The 19,490-nt window shown below is 43.2% G+C and overlaps 1 protein-coding gene across 1 annotated transcript in view; it reads left to right on the forward strand.

The window, feature by feature from the left end:
- The window catches only part of LOC146821823 (chymotrypsin-C-like), a 43,844-nt gene extending 25,773 nt beyond the window's left edge, over window positions 1-18,071 (forward strand). Inside the window, exons 7-9 of the mRNA XM_085609383.1 lie at window positions 3,599-3,744; window positions 16,447-16,599; window positions 17,996-18,071. Coding sequence (XP_085465509.1) covers window positions 3,599-3,744; window positions 16,447-16,599; window positions 17,996-18,013 — 317 coding nt within the window. The 3' untranslated portion in view covers window positions 18,014-18,071. The remainder of the gene's footprint in view (window positions 1-3,598; window positions 3,745-16,446; window positions 16,600-17,995) is intronic.
- The last annotated feature ends 1,419 nt before the right edge of the window (window positions 18,072-19,490 follow it).

Genomic DNA, 19,490 nt, shown 5'->3' on the forward strand with positions numbered 1-19,490 from the left:
AGCAGCCAAAGGCTCCAAGGCAAGTGCGAAGAGAAGAGGCGACAGCGGACAACCCTGTTGCGTGCCTCTTCCCAACACAAAGGGTGTCGATACTCTACCATTCACCACCACCTGAGCCAATGGTTCATCATACAACAACTTCATCCAACCGATAAACCCGGGGCCAAAACCAAATTTCGCGAGTGCCGCCCAAAGATACGGCCATTCTAGGGTGTCGAACGCCATTGTTGCATCCAGAGATGCCAAAATGGCCGGCTCACGGATGTGCGCCACTCTGGCGAGCACTCCATGGAGACGCCTCAGGTTCAGAGCCGTGTTACGGTGGGGTATGAAACCAGACTGATCCGGATGGATCAAGTCGCCAACAACCCTAATCAAACGATTAGCTAGAACCTTAGCTAGTATTTTAGGCTCCGCATTCAAAAGTGAGATAGGTCTATACGAGATACATCGATCCCGCGACTTCCCCTCCTTGTGAATCACAACGATTGTGGCAAGACGCTGATCATAGGAGAGGGAGCCCATTTCTCGTGCTTCAAGGAACATTGCACGTAGATGAGGCGCCATCTTGTCCGGACGCAGTTTATACAGTTCGATGGGAAGGCCATTAGGACCCATGGCCTTGCCGGAAGCGACCGAGCGAATAGCCAAAGCAATCTCATCAGGCGACAACGTCGCGTCCCATCAGGATCCTATCCTCCTCTGACAAAGACGGCAACGCAATGTCTCTCAGCAGTAGATGAGAGTCATCCTCGGAGCGATCCGAGACTGGAGTATATACGTCGCGGAAATAATCTGCGAAACATTCAACAATTTCCACAGGGTCAGTCACACGCGCGCCATCCGCTCTCTCAATGACTGGTACCACTCGACTCGCTCTCTCTTTCTTGTCCAACCATGCAATCAACTTTCCAGCCTTATCCCCCACATCGTATAGGCGCCCTTGTTGCTCCCTGCTCATCACCTTGGCAGCATCGGTGACCAACGCTCTATAGTCAAGCTGCTTGAGACTGAGAGTGTGCAACTTATCATTCGTAACACCCAGCTCCAGGTCTCCTTCCAACTCAGCTATTTCATTCTCAAGGCGAACCACCTCCTCAGTCTTGCTTTTCTTGGTGTGGGAAATTAGGGAAAGGGCTTGCCCACGGATCACCGTTTTGAAGGCTTCCCACAATGAGACAGCGGATGATACTGACCCCACATTTTCATTAAAGTAATGTTCAAGAGATTTAACCAGTTCCGCCCGGATTTTAGGATTACGCATGTGCCAAGGGTTAATTGGCGCCACCCTCCCCTCAGCCCCGGGGGCGATCTCCATGTGCAACAGTAGTGGGGAGTGGTCAGAGATACCCCGGGCCAGATGTCTCACTTCCCTAACCATCCCCGCTTGGGCCGCCGGCATAAGGAGATAGTCAAGTCTCGATAGACTTCCATGAGCCCCTGAGTGGAAAGTGTATTGCGCCTGTGTCGGGTGCAGTAATCTCCAGAAGTCTATAAGTCCGAGGGTATCTATAAACCCACTCAGCCAGGTCTGCGCCCCAGGGAGATCCCTGGGAGGGTGACGATCCGCCCTACCAGATACGACAGAATTAAAATCGCCCCCCAGCACCAGAACCCCCCCGGAAGTCCCAGGACCATGCGCCCCAAATCAGCGAATGTTACAGTCTGCAATCCTGGTGGGACATACACAGAAACCAGCGAGACAGTTCTGCCCTCCCACCGCCCTACGAGTGCAGCATACCGCCCTCTATCATCATGGATTATATCGTCCACCTCCAGCGGGAGAGAGGCTCTAACCAAGATACCCACCCCCCTCGAGCCAGAAGTGAAGCTGGAGTGAGCAGCGAGACGATATCCCCGCCTATTCATAGCATGACAAGAATTCCCAATTAGATGCGTTCCCTGCAGAAAGACAATGTCTGGTGAGAGCCGTTTCAAAAACTGCAGCACTACCCCACGTTTAATCCTGTCCCCCAATCCATTCACATTCCATGAGATTACTCTCAATCCCCTACCCCCCCATCCCAACCCGCGCACAACCCCCTCCCCCCAGAGAACACGACCCCAACCACCAGTTATATAGCGTTACGTTGCCTTGTAAAACATTCAAACATTCCCCAACCCCCCCTTCTCACCAACATTCCCGTTACAACTCCCCCCTCCCTGCACCCCTGCGTGAGCCCATGCAGCCCCCCCAACTTGCAGTGTGCCTGTCGCCCTACCATTGACTAATCTACGAAAAGAAACCCCAGAGGAGGAAAGAGCCTCACTAAGCACCCCACAAACCCCGGGCATGTAAGAATAAGGCACTGAATAAAAACATCAAACCAAGACATTGAGGTGTCATCACAATGTTCAGTCACCGGGAGCCTCCTGCCCCGTCGAGCCCCCTCCATTCTCCTCAGTCTGTTCCTCTCGATTGCGTCGCAGGGGCAAAGTATCAAGCCAATCTCCAACCACCTCCGGCCGATCGAAGAAGTGTGACCGATCCTCAAACTCAACACGCAACCTGGCCGGGAAGAGCATCGCATATTTCAGCTCCATATCCCTCAGGCGCCGTTTAACACCCATGAATCCCTGTCTCTGTTTTTGGACCGATTGTGTGAAGTCCGGGTAGAAACTTATATTAGTGTTCTCAAACTTCGTCGGCCCACTCACCCTCGAGGCCTGCAGGATAGCGTGCCTGTCCCTGAAATTGAAAATTCTGGCAATAATAGGCCGTGGGGGAGCGCCCACTTTCGCCTTACCACCTGGAACTCTATGGGCCCGCTCGACCGCGAACTCTATGGGCCAGCACCAAGGACTTGAAATTTACCCTCTTTCGTACTGAAAGACTTGATTTTGCAGTGCAGATTCTGCTTTTCCTCTTCATGTCTGCAATAAACATGTAAGAGCAACAAATCAAAGATTTCACTGCTTTTTGGAAAAGTTGATGGCGTGACAATGTATTATAAAGAATAAACCACCCTCTGCCACACATTAAAAGGATATTCAAGACACCTTAGAGTTCCATGACTCAATACCTTCAGCCCTGTCCCTCAGGATGGTTGTGGAATTGCTTGGTGACTTGCAAAATTCTTATAATGTATGGCAGGAAGTACTTTATCCCATATAATATTGCATTCATCAGACTGATACTTAACAATAAAGTGTGCCTAGTCACCTGATTTTCCAAATAATTGATGATGATGATGAAGAATTATGGCCCATGTTGTTTCTTCCTAGCTATTATTATATTATTTGACTGTAATTTATGTGGGCTCACAAGGGGAAATATGGAAATTTCAACCAGAACGTGAAGCCAATGCTCGGGTACTTCTGCACCTCCCTATCAGGTAGGGGTAGAACGAAGGAGGGCAGTAAGATGTTGCATCAACCACAAGGAAGCCTCTAAGCATCATGTCACTTAGACTAGTGAGCCAGACAGAACAAACATACAGATATACCATGGATTTCCTCTGAAAAATCTATACTTCTACAGGAAAAGTATAGCATGCCTTTATCCAGGATTTAGCTTAGAACCAAAAGCCTGTGAGATTGTTTTGAACAGTGAATATCAATTTGTTGATACGTAAGCTTTCTATGTTCTCTGCTTCAGCTAATGGCCCTATTGCTGACAACCTGCAGCAAGCCCTGTTGCCAGTAGTCAATCACGTCACCTGTTCTCGTGCAGACTGGTGGGGATCCAGCGTGAGGAAGACTATGGTCTGTGCCGGAGGGGATGGCATTGTTTCTGGCTGCAATGTAAGTTTCTTTAGTGCTATTGCCTGTCTCAACTTGCCTTTGTGAGGAGTTATGGGTTTGTCATATGAGATTCTGCCACACAACAAGACTGCTTTGTGATAAAATGGCATACTACCCATGCTTTATTTTCCTCATGTCTAAAAATTGTGAGTGATTATAAACGAGCACACTTTTTGTTTCCCTTGCATAACAAACTCTAAAAATTGGACTTTGACATATCATGTATAGAATATGATAACTTTCATTTTGACAGAAGTTTCAGCAGAATACTACTGATGTTTATAGGAATCAGTGTCATTTGCAACTAGTTTATTTTAGTGTATGGTTTGACATATATAGATCTATTCGCAACGTATCTGTACCATTCCCTGTTCTGAATCCTTGTATGTAGGCTATGCGGTTATTTTAATATGGTCTTTTAGTGACAATAAAGACTCATACATATGTTCCAGATGAAGGTGGTGAAATGAAATGCGTTGGCCATGTTTGTGCGCCTGTGTTTAACTCATGTGTTAAAATTAATCTTGGTGATTTCTAAACCCCTGAGGTGCAGCTGCAGTTATGGCTTCGATAGTATACCATGAAGACACTCAAACACACAGTAGGTAGTTATAGTTAGGACCTAGTTCCCATGGAAATGTGTTTTTTGTTTTGCAAACAACTTTGGCCCAGTTTGACGAATCTTCACAAACTTTTCAAAATTAGTACGACGCTGCTGTGTTTAAAGTTACAGGGTGATCCATCAAGCGTGGGCTGAGAAAAAGGGGGGTCCCAAAATGCACTTTCCCCATGTTAATTCCCGTACAGATTTTCAACACGGCTACTGCACGAACCGCTAAACAGAATTACACCAAATTTGGCCGAGCGATAGCTCCTGGTCCAGAAGGCGACCTATTTGTGAATTGGTGTAAATACATATAGTGGTTTTTGAAATATTAAGGGAAAAACAAATTTGCATATATAGGAACGTGGGTCATCCGCGGATCCTGCTCGGATTTGCAGGTCCACATGCCAACAGGAGTGCTGTGATTGACTGGCAGCAACCTGAGAGGAAAGTTGCAGCTGACATTTTGTTCATCAGGACTTGGTTCCCATCGGGGAAAATAAAATTTAAATGTAATAAAAGGAGTCAGGGAAGAGGCACCCTGAACCCATGGGACTAATGGAGGGGTCTGAGAGGATCCCCTCTTGGGCAAGAAATTATCCAAAAACCTTTTTTTATCCACACGAGGAGCCATGGATCCTCACGGATTTGGGTGGATCCGCGAATGTAGACCACCAATAAAAAAAACATACACTGACTCACAAATCCATATACCTACTCACAACACTTGCTCAGACACCCATTTCCACACCCACAAAACCTCACACATCCACTCACCCACCCTCTCAAAGACTCTCAAAACCACTCATATACCCACTCACAGACCGACACAGCTTTCCCACATCCACTCAGACACCCACTTACACACACCCACTCACAGACCTTCGAAACCACCCACACACCCACTCACAGATCCACACAGCTTACACACTCCCACTTACACACCCACAAATTCACACAGCCACTTGCAAACCACCAGTCACTCATGTGCCCACTCACAGACCTACAAAACCACTCACACACTCACACACCCACACAACCACACAACCACTCACACACCTACACAGGCAGGCACACATGCACTCACATACCCACCAGAACCATTCACACACCATTCACACACCTAGGTTGCAGGGATATTATAGTGAAAAATAGCATTAAAAAAAACTATAGAACTTCACTGAAAAAACAAAGGTTACAGGGACATCATAGTTAGGAAATAAAATGTAATAAACCTTAGAAATTCACAGATAAAACTGCCCTGGTTTGATAAAGACAGCAAGAAAGCAAAATGTGAGCTTTAAATTTGCAATCAGGAGTGAGAATAGGTTCATAATTAAGGAAGCAAAGACTAATTATAAGCATAATGTAATAGAGCATGGGAGGAAGCTAATTGGCAAGATCTTGTCAGAGCATTAAACACGAAACAACATGTCTGAAACATTTTGGTGAGCTATATTCCCATTTTCTACCCATTAATAATAGCGTTGAGGTATTGGTTGCACTGAACCTGACACTTGGTACTGGCAACATAAAATTTGGGAAAGTCCCAGGTCCTGACAAAATTCTTGGGGACCTATTTCTAGCAGAGCCCCAGATCTGTGCTCCATATATTAACACCTTATCAAATGCTATTTTGAATCCGAATTTTAAAGAAAGGCAACAAGAACAATCCTGTTATAAACCCATTAGATTCATTGGTAACTTCCAGAAAATAATTTGCAGACAGGTCTTCCCCAAACTCCAAAATTGGATGATGGCAAGAGAGGCCCCTTGCAGGCAGGTTTTAGAAGCCAGGTGAGCATTATCGACTGGTCATCCGATTCCTGCTTATTTACTGGAAAGCAGTTTACAGTGAGGACATCTTTAAGTTGCCTCTGTTGATTTAAGGTCAGCATTCAAGCTAATCTTTAGAACTAAGCTCTGGGTAGTACTTGAGCGTATAGGTGTGCCTGAAAGCATTCTGTATATAATTATTACTTTGCACACTAATGACTATGCCAAAGTTAGATGGGGAAAATACAGGGAAATAACCGATTGCATTGCAATAGATAATTTCACCAGTGCTGGATGCATATCATGCAATATCTCTAGGAGCAGCTCTCTGTGGTGCAGAAATGTGGGGTTATAATAATGTAGGGAGAAATCCAATCTCTTAGAGCACTGGTCAACATACCCCGAAGCGTTGATCTTTTACCCCTGCACATGGACATTGGTACGAAAGATACAGCTGATACAATTATTATCAGATCTATTTTATATTGGTGTAGAATGTAGTCCACCGTGGAGTTGGGCCCATATAGAATGGGTCTCCAGGAAGTGCTAACTTTGGAAAGCTTGTGTGCCTTCCCATGGCTGAAAAAAAAAAATACTTGGTTGTATATTCTCTGGCTGAATGACTTGTAGGATAACCCGAGCTCTGTTATAAGGATGTCAAGGAAACACCTCAGAGGGAGAACCGGGCCAAACGTGATGGATGCGTGGAGTGCTGCATTTAGATAGATCACAGATCACTTCCTAGATTTCATGAGTGAGCTAACATTTGAGGTAGTTTCAGATGATATCACTCCCTTTGCTGCTAAGCAACTGTACTTAAAATGCAGGCATGGAAGATTACCTGTCAGAAGTCTTAGTTGCACATGGCTAGTAAGTCCTTTTATCCCCCCTCTTGATATATGCCTAAAGTTTCTCTTGGAATGGGAAACGGTGGCACGTTTGCTCTTTTTAGTACTGCCTGTGCTCAACTTCGAGGACAGTCAATAATTCCTATATGAAGCCTGCAAGGGTGACACAATATAAGGCTGCTTTGAGGATAATCAAATCGGGTGCAAGTGTCCCTGTTGGGTTTAGTGTGGACACATTCCTCTTTCCTCATAGTACTTGAGAAAGAACTGCTGCGATAACTAGATTGTGTGGAAATGTAATTTTAAAGGCACGAGAAGATGTAAAACATGTATTACTTTTATATTGTTGCATATAGTGATGAAATTATGTTACTACGTGTTTTACTATGTTGGATGGGTCTACCCCCAAAATAAACATTTATTTATGAGGACGCTTCAAGGAGATGCAGGATTGGAAGCATCCATAGTTCTGGACACACATGAAGGTGTTGACCAAAGAGAACCATACATCAAGTGGCTGCCGACTGACAGTCCAGGTCTGAAGACCTGTGAGCTTGGCTCTAAAGGGTGAGGGTATTGTCGAGATGAGAGGTTCTGAAGGAATTCCCTGCTTACCTCTGTGGTTCTAGGAATGACCAAGTAGACCTGTGTGGTTGTGGAGTTCCCCGACCATTTTGTGAAGAGGAAAAAGCACTATGTCGGCCATCCAGCACTGCGTGAATAATGCTACTACTTCGAAAATGATTTGTAACAGGTTTTTTTAAGATGCTCCCATCAGTGAAGAAATTTGAAACTTTTCACAGTACCTGTCTCTGCCCCAGTAAATCCGGCCTGTGTAAAGCGTCTGGGTGACTGGCGGCTGATTCCCAACCAGTATTCACCTCAATGATGAGAACTATCTTTTTCTGCTTGGATGATGCTCTGGCTGATTCGTGTCTGGCACACAGCACAGAATTAGCACTTTTGTCTGCCTGAGATGAGCTTCGTCTCAACAATGGATGTTTGCTGTGTCAGCACACAGATCTTGCTTGATCTTCCATGTTCATTTGAGATGGTCCACCACATATTTCCTGCCAGGATGAGGGAAACAGGCTTTGCTGATCTAGGTTGAGTTATTTTCTTGCAAACCACACTCAATGCATTTCTCCATTTCCCGAAGTGTTACCCTGTTTTATTTTCCCTTACTGAGTTTCCCCAGTCACCTGAGCTTTCTCCATATCTGGTAAGTATCTATGAAAATCCTCAGACAAAGCTGCTCTGCCTTCATGGACTCAGGTTTTAGATGTGTGCTATTTTTTAGACTGGTAGAAAGAAACAAAAAATACACAAAAGCTGATGAGAGGAATAGTTGCAATTTGTCTAACCACTGGCAATCCCTCGGGGTAGCCCCAACCTATTGTTCTTTTGCTCACCATGCTATCTCAGTTTGGACCAAGCCATATGCAAATCAGCCTTGACCCTGCTCCTCATTGGACAGTCCAGACTGAACTGCCAAGCTAGGACCTCCCTGAACTGGACCACACACAACCTAGGACCGGCTTTGCCCTGAAAAGGGCTCATCAGCTGGGTATGGCTTGATTCCAGTAGCACAGTGAGCACTGGGTCCATGCGAGAACCTTGCCTGGAAGTTTGGGCTGGACTGTTCCTATGAGGATCAGGGTCAAGACAGATTTGCATATAGCTGTGCCTATACTGAGGTGGCATGGTGAGCAAAAGAAGGATGGGTTCAGGTGCTATTCGAGTGATTGCCAGTGGTGAGACAATTGCAAGCATTCCTCCTTTCACCTTTTGTGTGTTTGATGTACCATTGTAAGTGGCAAGGGTATGCCCAAACGTAGGTCTTATACTCGTTGCTACTGGAACAAAGCTATACCTGGCTGATGAGCCATTATCATGACAAAACAAGTCCTAGTTTGTTAGTGTTCTGGTTCGGAGAGGACCTAATTTGGCAGTTCTGGCTAGATTATGACGAGCAGAGTCCAATCTGAGGTGGCACAGTGAGCAAAAGAACGGTGAGTTGGGATGGTACCCCAAGCAATTGCTATTGGTTAGATAAATTGCAAGAATTCCTCTCATCAGCTTTTGTATGCTTAACAAGTAGCAAAGGCCAGTCAGCGCTAACACTTCAACAATGTCTTCTAGAGGGCAGGGAGTAGATCGGAAATAATGGACTAAAACTGAACACAGATTTAGATGGCGATCATTATAAAGAAGGAAGCACAGCCTTCAGTTGCCTGTCTATTGGTCTGTGAACCAGCCCCTATGGATAAGGTTTGTAACCAGTAGCGTAATACCTGATGAGCCCCTCGCAGAATGTGACGAGGGTCGCCTGACTCTCCCATATCTCACAGATATTCATTGACGTACGGCTAAATATGGAACCCTTGACATCACAGGGGCTGCAGCGGTCCATGTTAGTCTCCAGTTTGGAACCTGGGAGTTGCCTTGGACAGCAACCTCTCAATGACTTACCATGTGTCTAATGTCATTTCTTCATGCTGTTATCAGGCAGGCACACATGAAACTCCTTTATTGAAAAGGTTCCCCTGATTCCTAATTCAAGCCAGAGTAGAGAGTAAAACAGTTACTATTATTTACAGGTGTCTGCATAGATTTTTATTTATTTCTTTGAGGTTTTATATAGCGTGAACATGACCCGTTAGGGTATCAGAGCGCTTTACAGGGATAAACACGTTGCATACAGTATAGGCATAGGCAAAATACAAGGATGGGGTTAGGGAATTGACTACAGTAGGATAAAAGTCAGAGCTATCTACAATAAACAGTACAGTACCAAAATCAGCGAGCGACATGCCAGCAATAAAGCCAGGGAACAATTGATACATGGAGAGGGCCAAGCAATACAGGAGATTATGCACAGAAACATAGGCCATGAAAAGGCGGAATGCGCAATAAAGGAGTTATTGAAGGAATTTGCTCATTAGGAAGGTTTTCGCTTCCTTTTTGAAGCGCGACAAAGTAGGAATTCTTCTGATGGAGGGAGATAGCGAGTTCCAGATTCTTGGTGCGGCCCCAGAGAATGCTCGGTTATATGTTTTTACATTGCGGAAGTGGGTGGCTGGAGCACACGGTCTCTGGCGGACCAGGTGTTTCTGGTTCTCCCAGATGGATAGATAGATGAGCGCCCACGCGTCTGAATAACCACTGGGTGCCCTATAACAACCTCGTTCTGTGCTAGATCATCACATCTGCTGAAGTATGTTACTCTCACAGCAGAATGAGGGATGGACATTTCTCTATTCAGTTGTTTTGTTATGATGTTCAGACTCATTGATTCTATTAGTACAACTGTAAAATATTTTTTTTAGTTTGAACCATTACGTTCTTTATTTATTAAGTGCATTGCTATTCGTGATGGTAACTATAACACCTCACACATTTTCTCTAAGATTGGTGGTTTGGCTTTGTAGCCTATCTACTGAAAGTGAGCGAAGGAAATCTGTTTAACTCTGTGGAACAAACTGTTGATCATTGTGCAATAGATTGATTTTTCACACAAAGTCTTTGCATTTTTCCGAAGGGTTTTATTTTATGAGAAATGGTTGGGAATGGGGCACAACTGAAAAGGGTCACTAGAACCACTATTAGCTGTCGCGGGGATTCTGCTGGTAAACAGAACTATGTCTTGGGATAACAGGACGTCAGACTGTGGGTACTGAGTTTCTCTACCACATCTGTACCTGCAGGCCCAAATCAAACCAGCTAACAGTGCCTCGCCTGAACTCCTAACCTTCCCAGTGTAACAGGCAATTGTGGCAACCTAGAACATGATCCTCTAGTTCCCAAGGGAACAGTGGAAACAGGTCATCACCTTTTGTTTCTCACTCATTCATGTCCATAGTAAACAAAAGAAAGACACAAACAGGTACAGTTACAATATTTATTGAAACTATTATAGTCTTTTATGAAGCAATTATGGTGTGATTAGAATACAAATACAATTAAGCAAAGTAATCAACATTACAGGCAAACTGTATACAATGAATAGCTCTACCATGGCAAATTATATATCTGTCTAGACATATCCTCACTGTGTGAGCACATGGATATTATAGGTAATCTCTGAGATCAGCTACAGACCCCCTCCCTGGTGTAGTTAGGTGGTCGGCATCATGAGAGTAAACTCAGTTAACGCCAGGCTGCCGCATGCCTTCATTCAAAGACTGGCCTCTGTGCCAGAATTTTCCTTTCTGCTCCCCCCGAGACAAAACACAGTTCATATAATAAAACAACGTGTTGGGAAACTACTGTGTTGCGAAGCTACAGCTATGCCACTGTGTTATGTCTAGAATGTTAGGAGTTGTTGCTAAAACAAACAAAGAAAACAATGAACCAGTACACCCTCTCATTGTTTGGGAAAGCAACTTGCTGATAACAAAATGATAAAAATTGCAAGCTAAGCAAATTTAGTGCAATGCTATTGCATATAATAATTGAGAATATGAAAAACAATTATTGAAAATGGAATCGCAAATTATGAAAAAAAGGGGCCAAATTAGGTCGAGCCGGGGGGCACCCAAGATTTCTTCCAAAAGATCGATGTTTAGTGGATCCAAAACTGATTCAGTTTCTGCAGACAATGATTCCTCATTAGCCACTTTTAAAAGCTTCAAAGAGCAGACATGATCCTCGGGATCAGCTGACGCTGAGGAAGTAGCTTGCTGTCCTGCATCTGTGTTATTGGAGCCAGAGTTTGGTAATCCTGATGCTCAAGCACCCATCTCCACTGTATGGAGTGGCTCATACCATGCATCTTGAAGCAGCCGCAAGTTCATGGGAAAACTCCGAAAATGGGTCATTATAGGACTCATGAACAGGTTCATATCCACAGGGACCAGCATTTGCAGAGCCAGGCAGTACAGCTAATGAAACATGGCTTGTACGCAGGTAAACCAGGCGGGTCAGAATGACAATGATCAGTCAATTTTAGGTTCTTGGATCAAAGGGACTCCAAAGAATTGTATCATGCATTCCCGGCACAGCTGGATAACTGGTAGTTCCATCACCAGTGGGCTTCGAAACAGCACATCCATTGAAGAGTAGCAAAAATAGAACCGAATACCAAAAATTAGGAATTACACCAAAGGTATGCCCCCAAACACACTGATAATGAATATATATAGGCTGGTATTACTCCAAAGATTTTCTGAAAGGAACTGACTAAGGCAGTCCCAATAACTTTAAAAAAAAGTGTGATATACCAGTGGTATTGGACACATTAAAAATCTGGTGCACTTGCTTGAACAAGGACTGTATTTCACTGGATGTCCTTGCAACTTGCAATTCAAAGGTTTTAGAGCAGATGTTAATGCTACATCTTTTCGAAACAACAGGGCTTTGAGTCGGCTTAGCTTTTTAAAATTTACCTTCAAAGTTAGAATTGAAGGTCACAATGTACTATCAAAAGCCATATGCATCAGGGGGAAATAGTACATTATTGCAGCAGCTTACTATCTGGGATACCGATAAAATATATGGGATCCCGGTATTCATTCCGCAACAGTCCTGGTTGCTTAACAGCTCCCATTTAAGAGGACAGTAATGAGGGGGAGAATTGAAGGGGCTGGTATTCCTTTTAGAAAACAGGCCAAATTCATTACCAAAGGATCACATGCACTGTGAATGGTAACATTTACAAACGAGTGCGTGTTTGACAGAAGAGTTGTAATCCTTTCCAGTAAGGAAGACCTCTTTGTTGGCTTGTTCACAACGAGAAGAAAATGGGAGTGACCATAATTCATGAATGAAGCTTCCTCCTAAGGGTTCGTATCTACCAACAGGGAAGTGTTACATGCAAGTTGTAAACTGAAATATTGAAATTGGCAAACATATTAAGCTATTTATTAACCATTCAGTGGAGGACATCTCTGCTTTTGTGAATGGGAGTTGACCTAACTTCTCAAGATGTAACATTGTGTACACGGCACCTTTTTTTGCCCATGAGACGTTGTTTACATGTCAGGTTGAAAGGCAAGAATAGCTGCGTCATATTTAGGTAATTCCATGGCACATTGCTATTCTTAAAGGCCTGCAGTGTCCAACTAAACTGCATGATAGATGTAAGCTGACTTTGCCCATGGTACGATGAAGACATGTCAATTTGCATGATATCAATATCAGACAACATAAGGTAATTACAATTGCAAATGCAAGAAGACAGCCTATTAATAATATTATCAACAGCAAGCACTTTATCCAAATTATTTTGATCAGTTTGTCCTAAAAGTGCGGCAGCTTCCATTTGTGAAAGTTTCCAAAGTTCAGGTGAAGCACTATGAGCTAGTCAAATTTGAGCCTAAAGGTACTGATGCGGTAGAGAGACTCAGTCCCTACATTCTGACGTCCTGTTATCCCAAGGTACAGTTCTGTTTCCCAGCAGAATCCCTGTGAAATGGTGTCCAACGTGAGACCCAGAAGGGGAATCACTACACAGCTTGTCTTGATATTTCAGCCAAAAGCAAAGTTGGATTCTTGTACTCTAATGTGGCATTTTTAATTCTAAGTGTGGGCATGTGCAGTCCAGCATGGAGAATGCTAATGGTGTCACACATAACACTGGACCAGTGGTCAGCTCTAAGGACATATCTGAGTCCATCAACCTATGACCTGGTTGCCTCCGAACTTTGGTTAGGAACTTTAGTTACATTGAATCATTTGCTCAAAAGGCAGTTGGAAAAGGCTGCTAATCAGCAGTATCTTGCACCTCTTTCAACACAAAGGGTAGGTATGGTTTACAGATATCTCTACTTGATGGCTTAGTTGCTATGTAGCAAGTGTTCCCTCCCAAGATGAATTGTTAACATTTATATTATTATTAAAAGGAAGCCCTCAGACTTAATTACCGGTAAAACATTTAGCTCAGTGTTTACAAAGATGCCGGTTCACAAAAGCATTTATAAGTATTGGAAGTGGTGCTATAGGAATACTCTGTTATGTACTCTTACAAGCCTCAATGAATCATTCGGAAACATTCAACTTCCATTAGTAAGAGTGCAGAGAGGACACAGTCATTTCCAGTTATACTAATGGCATAGGAATCTATCCTAAATATCCCCATTTCAGATGTTTTCAGACCAAGGCTTGTATGATGTGTTCGTAAAAGAGTACTAAAGATATATTACCTTAGTACCCTAAAATGCCTTAGTGAATATGCCCCATGGTATGTAATAGTCCAAGAGACTTATTCTTAGGGACTTTGAGGTAAATCGTGACTAATGCAATGCTATATGAAGCTATATGAAACACAAGAAATTCCTTTCTTTTAGCCAGACCAAAAAAGATAGCATGCTTGAACTTTGAAAGTGGGTTAGGACGTATAGGGTAGAGTGTAGATATTTAAAATACACAATACAAAGTTCAAAATAACTTTATTCGATTGAATCATAAAAGTTTGCATACATACATTAAAAAAGCAAGACAGAATATACATAGGAACATTTTGTGCAAAGATTAAATGTACAGTACATCTATTTTCTTTTCCTAGGTCATATTATCCCAGCACTGATTCTGGCAGTTTGAAGAACAAGCCTCCCATCGTTCTAAAATGTATTTATACAAGATATTTTACAAAAAACTAAAATTACTCAAATTTCTATTCATACATTAAAAAAAGAACATGACTTAATACACATAGGAAAGATTTTGTGCAAAGATTAAATATACAGTACACCTAATTTCTTTTCCTAGGGTATATTATCCCAGCACAGATTCTAGGAATTTGAAGAAAAACCTCCTACCGTTCTACAACATATTTGTGCAAGATATGAAAATCCCCTGCAGATCACTAAAATGTGAATTCATTTTACAATTCATAACGTTTCCTGATTAAATGTGCAGTTCTAATGAAGTTGAGCACAGCGCTGCAGATGGCTGCAGTAGATAATGACCGCACATAATTAAAACCCTTCTGATAGGAACAGGGACGGATTTCCTTTAAAATGGGCTTGATAAAAAGTGCCCTTGGGTCTTTATAAAGTGTGCAAAACAACATAAAGTGCATTGTGCTCTGAAGGGCTAACTTATTACAGGGACAGGAGGTTAGTCTCTCACACCAACCTGCCTGATTGGGGAAAGTCACAAGAAAGTGCAATGTGCAAAGATGGAAAATGGCCATTAGGAAACGTGATTGAACATGCATTGTAAAAGACAAGTTAAATTGCTGTTAACTTGGAAACACACAATCTAGTTATCTATGATCCGGGTTAGACAAACATAATTCAGTACGAAATGCATTTTTTATAACCTGTTTCATGTTTTGTTGGATTTCCTCAGGATTGTCATAGTAATTTTCCAAGCCTATTTTATAAAAAGTATCTTTGATATAACATAGCCAAGGGAGTGACATTGCATTATCACGATTAATACAATCTCTATGGATACTCCTTGAGAACCATAAGTCCTCTGAGATCCAGATTTTCCCCCAAAAGATCAATGGGGCAATATTTATCCTATCTTTCATGTAATCCAGACCCACTTCAGAGTGACAAAATAATGTTGAAGAACTGCTAGGAATCATCAGTAACCTTTTTAAAAATGTGTTCTCTAGAATCTGGATCTGGGAACTTTTATGGTAGCCCCATACTCCTGCACCAAAAGTGGCTACTGACAGAGATTTCGATTTATATAAGGTTAACATTTCTGCTACCGGCTTATGTCTGAGTTTACCAGCAAAGCGAAAAAGCCCCTCAATTATTCTGCTGGTGCTCCTAGTCACAATTAGATTATCCCAATCTAATTTATTATTAAAAACATTCCCAGGTAAGTAAAATTTGATACCTTATCAATAACTTTTTTCCTTTACAATAAATGTTCTTGTTTTTGTCGAATTGGGACCACATACCATAATAAATGATTGACTAAAATGTACTTTTAAGTCCAATTCCATCATAAATTTGGTAAATGCGTTCAAACATTTTTGGAGGCTATTGGCTGTTAAGGACATCAACACTATCATCTGCATAAGACAACACTGGAACCCATTTACCATCTATGCTTGGGAAGTCCAGTTGCTGTTCTAAAAGGAATGAATCTAATCCATTTGTATATATTATGAATAAAAAGGGGCCAGAATGCAACCCTGGCGTACCCCCTCGGTAGAAGCACTGGGCCTAGTCTTCTCTCCTCCAGGACCAAAGCGAATAGCTACAGTGGTAGACGCATGTAGCTTACACAACAGGGTAATGAGGGGTTCTTCAAAACCCATATTTTCCATCAGTGTCCACAACTTCCCCCGGCTCACTGTGTTGAATGCAGTGGACAAGTCCATGAAGGCCAGGTGGATCGACCCCCTCCTGGCCTGCAATACACAATACATTTGACCTGACCTGAATTGAAAAGCAATACAACACTTCTTGCAAATTTCCAATGCACATATTACAGTTTTCTTTTATTGTCACAATATCTTAGTACAAGAACAAGTGGCAACATTAAATTCACCTGTTTTGTTTATGACAGGGGGATTCTGGTGGCCCTCTGAATTGCCAAGCAGATGATGGCAAATGGGAAGTTCATGGCATTGTGAGCTTTGGTTCAAGTACAGGTTGCAACACTGCTAAAAAGCCCACCGTCTTCACTCGCGTCTCAGCTTACATCGACTGGATCAATGATGTGAGTAGATACTGCTTATGTTCACGTAAACAACGTGCCATGTGGATTTCAACATTAGTACATAGTTTGTGTTGCACTCATTATGAAACTAGCGTGCAAGTTGTGCAGAATGGATGTACATTGTATTAAGCTCTTCATAATGTGTTTTCTATATCTATTCCATCCAGTACAATGTAGAATATGTAGGGTGAATAGAGTGTATCGCACATCATGCAGATTCATAAACTCATGATTATCATACAAAAGACAATGTATCTTTGCTATGGCAGAGCTAAAAATCATGCCGGCCACGCAGTGAGTTTTGTAGAGAGAAATTGTATAGGGGAACTATAGTGTTGGGACAATATTGACCCACAAAGCTTCTATTAACAATAGCACAAAAGAACCAATGATCTTCCAAGAGAACATCATGATACTTACACCACCCAGTGGATGGCAGCCATTATGGCCTGCACTAGAAAATATGGGGCAGGATACTGTTTGCGATTCAGTGTCCAAGTAGGGTGTCCTCAGTACCAGATGGATAACAATATGATGGAACGCTAGCTCCCACCTGCACCTTTTGGATTGCAACCAGACATATGCTTGCACCAGCACCACCATCCAATGACCAATCTTATTTCTGGTGATGCTTGGCTAGACTCCAACAGTGTATCATCTGGCAGTGAATGATAAGAATGGGGAAAGGCTGGGTGCATAATGAGTTTGTAAGAGGAACATTCCAATGCAAGCTGGCTTTCCTGGCCTTTTGGGTTAATGCCATGATGCTCAGCACAGGGGTAGCGGAGTAAAGTAAGTCATCTATGACAGATAAATAATGAGAGCTGGTTCTCAGCTTGCATTTGCTGTCACTTACATGCTACTGACCATTATTATTCTTCGTATGTTGGAGCTCTTTGACATGTAAGCTTAATAAACTCTGCTGAAAGTTGCCTCAAGTGTGATATATCTTCTGTTGCTACATATCAGTGTCTGGGATGTGTGCTCAGTCTGGTTTGGGCTAAGTAAGTGTCAGTTCCACTCCCAACTGCATACCTAACTAGCCTTCCAAAGCCATTGGTCAACCACTGAAGGAGACTAATAGCAGCTCTGTACACAAAGTCTTGGTACCCCTCAGGCATTGTTGCATTACAAGAAATTGTGGATTTCTAGTGTAGAGCCCTACAGCCAGTGGGTTGAATGGAAAGTACATGCTTAAGCTGCCTATCCTGCTGTGGTCAAAGCTTTGGTTCCCAACATTGCTTGTAGTCTATATTAGTGCAAAAAAGTAATAAATAAAACGAACAAGGGTTATGTTGAAAGTAAGAGTCGCTCCACAAGATATGCATGCAATTTACCAGCACCACTTACGATAAATAAATGATATTAACACTTTCCCCCCTCTCTCCTTCAACAGAAAGTTGCCTCCAACTAAAGTGAGAACATGCAGCACCCTGGTGTATCTGAATGTCATGCATCATAACGAAATAAACCTAGATGATTTGTTGCATCTTTGTGTGATGAAGAAAAACACTGAGTGTTGTTGTCATCATATGAGACATTTTCCTTCAGTCATGGAGCTGCTCACATTTGATTTTACCAGCATGGCTCAAACACTCAAACACACACACTCAAACACACACACACACACACACACTCACACACACACACGCACACACACACACACACACACACACACACGCACACACACACACACACACCCCTCCCCCCCCACCCCCCAATACTAAGCAGTAATTAACAAATGTACATAAGGCTGGAGGAAATACCTTTGATGGCATTGCATTATCACCTCTGACCACCTGAAGGGTCATGAAAACACATAAGGTAAGTCTATTGACTTGGTCAAACACATCAATAATAATCATGTGTAATGGCACTTATTACTATTCATAAAGCATATGCTCTTAGATCATTAATCACTGCCAACATTATTATATCAACAAAGCATTACAAATTAACATGCAATTATAAAAACTGCCCCTGCAGAGCATCACATTTTGATCAAACAACATGTAACCATAGACTTGGCCACTAGAGGGCATTGTACAACATGTGCCTTCCTTTAGACACATTCAGGCCACAATAACTGCTGGCATAGACTTAACCCCTAGAGGGCAATGCACTCCCAGCTATGTAGCTCCAGTCGGGGAAGTACTTGAAAAACTCTTTTGGAGACCCTACAATCTTCGGGGCAGTCATTTTAGGGAAACTCCTATGGGACTCCTTAAGGGCGCCCCAGCTGCTGTACTTTGTTGGGAGCGGCCCTGGGAACCCACCCCTGGCTGCCCCAGCCAACTTCCCACATGGTCCACACTCCTGCGTGCAGCCCCATTTGTCAGCAGTGTCATGTGTCAGCAGTCTCTTATTTCCTGCCTGCTCCTGTGGTCAGGGTGCAACCTCCAGCGGTGGCTGCCTGTTCACCACAGACATAGGGAGAGGGACGGTCCACCAGTACTGCAGGGTTGCCAGAGTTTTGGCCACTCCGCATTAGATTTGTAACACGGAGTTCCCGACAAATTCTGCTAACAGCTGCATGACAGAATTTTTTCTCATGCGTGGCTCACCAACGGTAAGTTGCCAAGCACAAGCGAAAATTGGCATCACCTAGCATGATTTTTGGGCATTAGGAGGGCACCCGGCGAGATTTTTCCAACGTGTAAAGTCGCAACCATTCACGGTGAGAAAGCTGGTCCCTTGAGTAGAAAATCTACTCAAGTGGCAGCAAAACCAGGTAGAGGTGTTGAGCCCTCTGTTGCACCCACCATGTGGTGCTGTTTGCACTGCTTTTCCAGTGCTGAGCAAGCTACCAGCACAAAGAATCAGTGCGAGCAGCTCAATGTGCCGATTTCAGCCCATTCACGGAACTACATGGAATCTCGCAGAGTTTTTCA

This window comes from Triturus cristatus, chromosome 6 (assembly GCF_964204655.1).
Source record: "Triturus cristatus chromosome 6, aTriCri1.1, whole genome shotgun sequence".
Lineage (NCBI taxonomy): Eukaryota > Metazoa > Chordata > Amphibia > Caudata > Salamandridae > Triturus > Triturus cristatus.